The sequence below is a fragment of the Cicer arietinum genome, chromosome 3 (assembly GCF_000331145.2).
Source record: "Cicer arietinum cultivar CDC Frontier isolate Library 1 chromosome 3, Cicar.CDCFrontier_v2.0, whole genome shotgun sequence".
Classification (NCBI taxonomy): domain Eukaryota; kingdom Viridiplantae; phylum Streptophyta; class Magnoliopsida; order Fabales; family Fabaceae; genus Cicer; species Cicer arietinum.
This window is the reverse complement of record NC_021162.2, coordinates 46,622,467-46,632,564: the sequence shown is the minus strand read 5'-3', so window position 1 is coordinate 46,632,564 and position 10,098 is coordinate 46,622,467. Positions and strand designations below refer to the sequence as shown.

The 10,098-nt window shown below is 27.3% G+C and overlaps 1 protein-coding gene across 1 annotated transcript; it reads left to right on the top strand.

Moving 5' to 3' along the window:
- Positions 1-2,321: 2,321 nt before the first annotated feature.
- Positions 2,322-9,065, top strand: LOC101493391 (carotenoid cleavage dioxygenase 7, chloroplastic). The gene is made up of 7 exons (XM_004513878.4): positions 2,322-3,136; positions 4,263-4,391; positions 5,047-5,178; positions 6,008-6,283; positions 7,147-7,229; positions 7,750-8,064; positions 8,791-9,065. The coding sequence occupies exons 1-7, from the start codon at positions 2,362-2,364 to the stop codon at positions 8,944-8,946; spliced, it is 1,866 nt and encodes a 621-aa protein (XP_004513935.1). The 5' UTR covers positions 2,322-2,361; the 3' UTR covers positions 8,947-9,065.
- The last annotated feature ends 1,033 nt before the right edge of the window (positions 9,066-10,098 follow it).

Sequence of the window (10,098 nt, the reverse complement as noted above, 5' to 3'; positions counted from 1 at the left end):
TTTCAATGAGATGTCAAATTATGCGTTCGGTCACCCCATTTTGTTGGAATGTATGAGGACACGACATTTGATGTAGAATATCATTGGAAGCCATAAAATTTTGAAACTGATGGGACAAATTTTCCTGAGCATTGTCATTTCTTAAAGTACGAATATAAACACCAAATTGAGTTTTAATTTCTTGATAAAATTGCTCAAAAGTATAATATAGTTTAGATCTACTTTTCATTAAAAATAACCACGTACAACGAGAGTAATCATCAATAAATTTAACAAAATACTTAGACTATAAAGTAGACACAAAACGAGAAAGACCCCAAACGTCAGAGTGAACTAAAGCAAATGGGGACGAAACTTTTTTATTGACTCAATTAGGAAAATGATTACATGTGTGTTTATCTGACTGACACGATAATGTAAAGTGGACAACTTAGACAAACTAGGCACCAGGGTTGGTAAGACTTTGATGTCCTAACTGAGCATGGATAGTATGAGAGAAATATGTGGTAGAGCATGTCTTGGATACTGGAGAAAGGTAATAGAGGCCTTGAGACTCACATTCAATGCCAAACGTCTGTCCCGAACTCCGATCCTGCAGGTAACATTAGCATTATTGAAAGTAATAATATAGACATGGGACCGAGTTAATCGACTAACTGAAAGTAAATTAAAAGGGAATCCAGGTACATAGAGAACATATTCAACTGAAATGGAAGGGAGAATTGGATAGTATCAATCCTTTGAAATCAGGTTTGAGAGTCATTGACAGAAGTTTGAGAGTCATTCCTTAAGTAAATATTGGTTATGTAAAAATAGTTGTCTCATATTTATCATTTTACTGAATTATCAATCAATACCATATTTCAACTATAATTGACGTATAATTGCCAACTAAGATTTTGTATGGTTGAGAAAGACTAAACTCTGTTATCCTCGACTTTCTCTCTATTCACTAAATATTGTCTTGACTATTGTTTATCTCGCCTCATTCAAAACTCAATTGCTTGTCATTCTTAACAAACAACGTAAAATATTTTTAGGTGTAGACATCATTTAATTTAAATTGTATATAATGTGATTATTTTTTATTGTTAGTATTACTCACATACTTATATATATTTTTTGTTTTAACTCTTTCGTTTTTAAAGAAAAAAAAGGTCTCATAATCTATAGTTCGGTTTGAAAATAAGTAACTTATGATTAATGATTGTTCTAACTAAAATTTGAACTTGTATTTTCTTAAACTATTTATCCTTAATTAAAATTCATTCATTAACCATTTGACCAATTTATTCAGAAATAGCCTTTTATTTATTTATTTTTAATAGAGTGTTGATGCAAATTGCATCTTTTTTTCTCAACCATACAAAAACAGAAGGCTACATTGCAGCTCATATGATGATCAAGTTGTTGTTGCAAACTAAAACTAGCAAAATACAACCGAAGAGGAAATAGAGGGAAGTGATAAACTATATTTCATATATAAATGATTGAGGTATATATATTATAATAAAAATTGGACGTTTCTTTCTCAACCATCATAATTCGATGGTTATCATTGCTTCTCTTACATTATTATCAAATTGCTTTTGTCAAATATAAAACTAATTTGGCCAAAGAGAAAAATAATAGTAGGATTGGGGAAAAAATATTCATCTCACGGAGCACCAAGGTACTCATGAACCATTAAAGAATAATAAACAAACAAAACAAGCCAAGTGTTTCAAAAATACATAGGTAGAAAAATACTTGTTGGAGAAGATTCAACCCCATAAATACATATGTAAGAGGAAAGGTAGATCTCATGAATAAATTTCTATACCTTTTATTTTTATTTGCGAATTGGTTTTGGTAGGATTTTAGAAGAAAAGACTTTAAAAGATTAAGTTTATATTTTAATATATATATATTATTAAAAAAAGTTAGAAAAACATAATAATATTATATACTCATTTATCATACCATACTATACTTTCTTCTAAAAAAATTGTTTCCAACTTCCAAAGAGAAGATACATTAGAAGAAAAAAAACAAGGCAAGTGCATAAACAAAGAAAATTAAAATGCGTTATATGTCTGCCACTTAAAATGCAAGAATTAATGTAATTTGGTGTCCACCACATTTTAATATAACGCCATACCCCACATGAACATTAACAAACCAAATTAAACCATGCAACCGAAAATAATATTCAAAAGCAAGGATGGCAAATCTGTAATTAAAGGAAATTTACAATGCCATTAATTACATTAACAAATAGTTTCATGTCAAAAAAATATCTATATATATTAGCACATTTTGTTGCCAAGCTTCTTAACAACATTAATTCTTAACTCTAAGGCCTCAATAATAACTCCCAAAATGCAAGCCAAACCCATCCACAACACCCCACCCTACATTATTCCTCCTCTCATAAGGGCATCTCCGGTTCACCAAGCTTCCTTGCCCCAAACACTAACCAAACCAAAACCAATAACCATGCCCATACCTAATACAGATGTTTTGGTACCGGATCGGCCGGTTCCGGTTCGACCGTTTATAGAGCACGATGACTCTATAGATGCTTCATGGGACTACAATTTCTTGTTTATGTCGCAAAGATCGGAAACAAATCAACCTATCACCCTTCGTGTCGTGGAAGGTGCAATACCGATCGATTTTCCATCTGGGGCATACTATTTAACCGGTCCGGGGATTTTCATGGACGATCATGGATCCACGGTCCATCCGCTAGATGGACATGGATACCTAAGAGCATTTACTTTTGATAATGTGAATAAAAAAGTTAAATACATGGCTAAGTACGTTCAGACTGAAGCACAATTAGAAGAGTACGATCGAAAGACTGACTCGTGGAAATTTACACATAGAGGTCCATTTTCATTATTAAAGGGTGGGAAAAGGATTGGGAATACTAAGGTTATGAAAAATGTTGCCAACACTAGTGTGTTGATGTGGGGGAAGAAACTCTTGTGTATGTGGGAAGGTGGAAACCCATATGAGATTGAATCCGGTACGTTGGATACGATTGGGAAGTTTAACATGATGGACGGTTGTGATATGGAAGATCATGAGGAGAATCATGGTGGTGATGTTTGGGAGGTTGCTGCCAACTTAATAAAGCCTATATTGTATGGTATGTATTGATCATTGTCTCTTTAATTAGTTTGCATTGCATATTATATTAATATACTCTCTCTCCAATCTTTTTTATAAGAAACAATTTCAACAAAGGTTATATTAGATTAGATAATAAAATTTGTAATATTTAGTTTGTTTTCTCATCAACTTTTGTTGGTTCTCTTATATTTGAACACTCCAAATTTCAACAATCATATTTGAAAAATCCAATCATTAGTTTGCATTTCATGTAAGCAGGATCAAGTAGAAAATAGTGCCCCTAGCTTCTTCCTTTCTCCATATATGAGCATAAAGCTTGAATAATACAAACACACTACATGTCAATGACACAAGACAAAAATGGGGGCATAATCATAGTGGACTATTTTCCTTCTTCATATTTTACTAAACATAGTTAATGTGACAAAACGGTGTGATTATGATGTTGAATAATAATAAGCAACTTGGTACTTACCAAAATAATAACCATCATGGTGACACACATAATAAATATCTGAATCCATTAATTATAATTAATCCGGTTCGATCCATGACTAATGCATATATAAAAACATATGTTACAACGTGATAAATAAATTTTAGTTAATTATTTCGAGAGATTAATTTCTTCAATTGCACGTAAATTGCTTTGATTTATAAAAAAGAATAATAATAAATAATTTGGCACTAACGAGTTATTTTCTTACTAGAATTTAGTGAGTTGGACATGCAGCACAAGTATATATGGGACTCTAACTCTAGTTATGCAACTCATTATAGACTTATAGTGCTTCCAATATCTTTCCAATAATTTTTTTTGAAGTTTTATCACAAAGTGGCACAAGACACACGTCATAGCTAACGTTCAAATGTAGTATCCAAAAATAGTTTAATTTTAAGGACCACCAATTTTATATAGTTTCCCAAGGTGGAATTATATAAAGCTTTCCATATGTTATACACAGTAGCATATACTCAATTACAATAATTCATATATATAAATACAAGGTGTACAACATTGAGTTTTACGAATGGATTTTTCGTAAAATACAATTGTTTAGTTTTATAATATTCTATTATGTAATATAAAAATATTTGATTTTGTATTTATTTTATTGATGGATGGAATTTATTGAATACAGGAATATTTAAGATGCCCCCAAAGAGACTCTTGTCTCACTATAAGGTTGATTCTATTAGGAATAGACTACTTACTGTGTCATGCAATGCAGAAGACATGTTACTTCCACGAAGTAATTTTACATTTAATGGTAAGTAATAATAATTAAAGAAAGTATATTTGTTTGTTACATATTAAAAAATGATTTTGATATTTTATAACTTATAAATTACCTTTTAACTTTTTTTAAGAAAATATAAATTATTTTTATCTACTTATTTAATAATTAAAAAGTTTTTTTTTAAATTATTTATCTATCGAATATGATTTTTTAAGATAAGTTACTCATAATAACTTTATATTATAAACAATTATAAATTTTCTCAAATTCTAATGTTTTTTTTTTATAAAAGATGTAATAAACAGATAGAAAACAAACTAAAAGTATTTTTTTTTTTTGAAATGCCAACAAATTGGCAGTTTACTTTATGTAAAGATTATCTAGTTTTTAAAAAAAAATTAGTACTCCCTCATACTTAGTTATAAGAAACAAATGTTAAATTATATTATTATTATTATTATTATTATTATTATTATTATTATTATAAAAATATTCTTAAATTAAAATTCTTTTTAACGTTGTGATGAGATGAGTTGTGATGAGATGAGTATTAAAATTAGGACTAAGTTAGTAAATTTATTTTATTTTTTACATATAATTAATCAAGAAAATTAATTATATTAAATCCTTTTTCTTAATAAATACTATAAAAATATATATTAATGAACAATTTTACATTGTGCAGAGTATGACTCTAATTTCAAGTTGGTAGAGAAGCAAGAGTTCAGAATACCAGATCACTTGATGATCCATGATTGGGCTTTCACAGATACCCACTACATACTATTCGCCAATCGCATTAAACTTGATGTACTAGGTTAGAATTTATTTGTGCTTGCAATTACTATTACAATATTTTCTTCATCATTTTTCTATCTAATAATATAGATAATCAATAATTAATTATTACAAATGAATAGAAAAATAGTTACTACATCCAAAATGAAATTTAAGCATGCTTAATTCTTTTTTTTTTTTTAAATAGTATAAGTCAATCTTAACAATTTATTTAACATGTTTAACGACATTTCCTCTCAATTAAAATATAATAAAAATACATATATAAAAAATTAATAATTTGATTTAAATTTAAAATTTAGTATATCAACTTTTACGTAACTTTTTTGTTTATACTTTTTTTTGTTTTTCATAAGAGGTTTGTTGGATATTAAATATAGATGTTTTTATTAGTGAGAATTTGAACTCGAATTCACTATATTTTGTGAGTGTAGTCCTTCTATTCTTTTTTACATAACCCTCTGTGATTATTTTTATTTTTATTTTATTTTAGAGGAAGTAGTAACCACTCTTCATTTAATTAAACTTTTTATATTTACAATAACTCAATTATTAGTTACAAAAGATAATTTAGACTTTTTTTTTGTTTGCAATATTCGATGTTATTAATTAGTATTATTAATACCGTTAGTATTTTGTTGAGGAAGAAGATTGAATATGCTATCTCTTTATCACTTTAATTTAGACAATATATCTGATACACATAATTGAATAAATTTTGCTTAATTCATCATGAGGGAGTAAATAATCAACAAAAGAACAAATTTATTGGAAGTTATTTATTTTATTTTTTTTAGATAAGCTATGGGAAGTTAAATATATGTTTGTTAAACACAATAAATTTTCAGGGTCAATGGCAGCAGTATGTGGTGCATCTCCAATGATAGCATCATTAACAGTAAATCCAAGTAAGAGTACATCACCCATATACTTGCTTCCTCGCTTTCCAAACAAACTTGAAGGGCAAAAAAGAGATTGGAGAATACCAGTTGAAGCACCTTCACAATTATGGCTTCTCCATGTTGGTAATGCCTTTGAAGTTAAACAATCTCATGGCAATTTGGACATCCAAATTCAAGCTACTGCTTGCTCTTACCAATGGTTCAACTTCCACAAGTTATTTGGTATGTACTTTTCTAGTCATAGACATGTGCATTGCATAAGATCACATTAGAAATTATTAACTTACTTAATTAGTTAAAGGTATAGTACTATTATTAGTTTTTAGATTATTTAATCACTTTTATTAGTTATACTCTTTTTTCTTTGAGTTATACTTAAATAGGTTATGTGAATTCAATTCAAATAATTTAAATGACGTTAATATATTACCGACATAAAACGTGAATTAAATTCATACAAGTAGCTTTTAGGTGTAATTGAAAAAACTAGAGTTGTGACAAACAAAAATTTCAGTGTAATTTTAATTTTCTATTTTTATCAATTCATGAAATTAATCCTTCAATTTTAAAATTTTAAAATATGATAGTTTTGGTTTCTTATTTTGAGTTTTTAACTAAAATATAATAATGTGATTTAGTTTAAATAACATGACATATGATATGATGTAGAATGATTAACACTCATGAAATTGCAACAAAACCCTTTAAAAACAGAACTTTCAACTTCAATTTTTTTTTTTTTGTAATTTAATTAATTACATATGAATAATTAATGCATTTAAATAATTCTATATTATGAAACTGTATGTCACATCATTTAAAATATGTTAAATCCTCATTTTAAAATTGAAAAATCTGAATAAGGGACAAAAATTATCGGCTTTTAAAATAGGGACAAATTCCGTAAATAAGTAAAAATAGAATGACTAAATTTGTAATTAAAAATAATAGTCATAAATGAGTAAAAAATAATTAATTTTTACTTATAATAATGAACAAAATTTGATTTCACTTTTTTTTTTTTTATAGCTTCTTAATAAATCATATAACAGTTTTTCTCTAACTGACTTTTGGCTTATTACTAGGATATAACTGGCAAACAAGACAATTGGATCCATCCATAATGAATGTCAAAGGTGGAAATGAGTTATTGCCTCATCTTGTTCAGGTAATGGATGTTTTGTCTCCTTATTCCTTTCTATCTATGTGTGGTTTATCCTAAGTATTTTTAATTATTTATAGGCCATAATAAGTCGTTTTTAATTTCTCCCTTATTTTCTCAAAAAATTTATTTTTGTATAGATTAATTAATTTAAAAGTATATTTTATATATCTAAATTAACGATTTCAAAAAAGAAGTTATTAAAAATAAGACTATCAAATTCAGTCTAAAGAGATACGTCTATAAAAACACAAGTACAATCTAAATTGAAGATATAAGGTTTATTTTATGGTTAAGATAGAAAGTTAAGTACCATATAGAGATAACCAATTAAGATGTTCGAGAGCTTAATCTCGACTCTCAACATAATACTTACTATTACTAATTAACTCTAATAACATTGTCTTGTGTAAAAAAACCTACAATGTTATGTAACTAGTATAATTTGTGTGAAAATATAATATTTATTTTGGATATTATATGAGTTTTTGGTCATTAATGTGAATTACACAATATAATGGTCCAGGTATCTATAAAATTAGATTCAGATTACAATTGCCAAGAATGTGATGTGAAGCCTATACAAGAATGGAAGAAATCATCAGATTTTCCAGCTACAAATCCTACATTTTCTGGCAAGAAAAACAAATATATCTATGCTGCAACAACCTTAGGATCTCGCAAATCATTACCATCTTTTCCTTTCGATAGTATTGTGAAATTAGATCTTGTGAATAATTCTGTACATACTTGGACTGCTGGAAGTAGAAGATTTGTTGGTGAACCTATTTTTGTTCCCAAAGGTCAAGAAGAAGATGATGGCTACATTCTTGTTGTTGAGGTCAGTATTAATTTCTTGGATTTATATAACTTTTTTTCCAAAATAAATTAGGCATAGCTATCTTTTATTTTTTTAATATTTAAATTAAAATTTTTGTTCCAAAACAAAATTTTAAATTAAAAGAAAAAACGATTTATTATCAGTGTAAACTAAATTTACATAGACAAATAATAAACAATGATTTTGTTATCTTACTACACGATTATAATTGTCGTTATAGATTTGTCCATGTAAAATTATTTACATTGATAATGACAATGTGTGTCTATATATTAAACTCTTAAATTGATAGAGAAAACTATTAAAAAAAATTTACTTTTGAATTTAAAATTTGAATTCCTAAATCAAAATTAAGTAATAGCTAATCAAAACGGGTTTTAAGAATATCTAGCTTTAGGAAAGAATTTCTAATTTGAGGAAGAATATATATAAGATTCATATAATGACAAAGACATTTCTATTATAATGAATTATGTGTTTCATATATACCAAATTTATTTCCCTTAATATGTAATTTATCTGCATTTAAAACTTGTTTAATTATTATTCAAAGATTTGTTAGTGTATACAAATTAATTTTGTTTAAAAATACACTTTTTATTTTAAATTTTTACTTTTTTATTGTCAAAGGAGGAATGAAATGTAAGAATAATTGTTTAAAAAATTTATTAGTGCAAGAAAATCAAAATTTGTTTCTAACTATGATACAAATGATTTGTTTTGCAGTATGCTGTCTCAATGCAGAGATGTTGTCTTGTTATCTTGAACCCAAAAATGATAGGAACAAAAAATGCCCTCGTTGCTAGACTTGAAATTCCGATGAACTTAAATTTTCCTCTAGGCTTTCATGGTTTCTGGGCAGCTAGTGAATCTCAAATTTAAATTATTGAAAATTTTCTTTTAAAGTGAAAAGGATAATTGTATTCAATATTGTAATTATTTGTTTATTAATTAAAAGCTATGAGCATTTGTCAAAAACTTACTGATTAGATACAAATATTACATGAGTTAATTTCCTATTGGACTCTTGGAAATCCAAAAAACTAGGTAGTTTGTTAAGTTGGTTATTTAAGTTCTTCAAACTAAATTTAATTTTCATCATTTTCACTTGTTATATACAAACAAGCTTATGAGGAGTTTTATACCGAGCACCCTCACAGCTATACTTACCACCCCACAAGACACATGATAATTTTATCCTTTTAACTATTTATAATAAGTTTCAAAATTGATATTTTTAAAATTTTCAAATTTTTGAAACTTTCCTAAGTTTCAAATTTTCAAAATAAGAATTACATTTCAAAAATTTTAAAAGTTTCTAAATCTGAAAAAATTTGAAAGTTTCTAAATCTGTAAAGTTTCTAAATCTGAAAAAATTTGAAAGTTTCTAAATCTGGAAAGTTTTGAAAGTTTTCAAATATGAAAAGTTTTGAAACTTTCTAAACCTGTAAAGATTCGAAAGTTTCCAAATCTAGAAAGTTTTGAAAGTTTTCCTATTTTGAAAGTTTTGAGTTTTCAAAAATTCTGGAATTTTCTATTTCTAAAGTTTCGAATTGTTCGAAAGTTTCGAAAATTATGGAAATTGACATTTCGAAACTTTCGAAAGAAGAGGTGAAAAAAAAAAAAAAAAAGTTTGAGGTTTTTACAAATGGTTAAAAAGGCAAAATTGTATTTTCATATGAATTTAGGGGTGACAGGTTTAGGTGGGGGTGCGTGGTAGAATACTCCAACATGAGACCTATGGCCCAATATGTCTTATCGGCCCAATATACTCAATATTAGTTTCATAAGTTTTACCTGCACTACTATAAGCTTCATCAGCTTCACTAGCTTCAGTCACTACACTTACAAGCTTCATTACATTTAAACTCATAAGCTTTAATTACTAACTAACATTCTTCCTAATTCAAGCTTCTAAAGGAACAACATTTAAAACACTTCTTAAAACTTTAAATCTCTCAATCTTCAATGGCTTAGTGAAGATGTCTGGTACTTGAAATTTTGTTACGCAATGATTCAACTTCAATTTTATTT

Excerpts from the sequence above, each read along its gene's own strand:
- LOC101493391 (XM_004513878.4), top strand. The coding sequence starts at position 2,362 with ATGCAAGCCAAACCCATCCACAACACCCCACCCTACATTATTCCTCCT. Across the intron at positions 6,284-7,146 it reads CAACTTCCACAAGTTATTTG|GATATAACTGGCAAACAAGA; the intron begins GTATGTACTTTT and ends GCTTATTACTAG. Across the intron at positions 7,230-7,749 it reads TATTGCCTCATCTTGTTCAG|GTATCTATAAAATTAGATTC; the intron begins GTAATGGATGTT and ends ATAATGGTCCAG.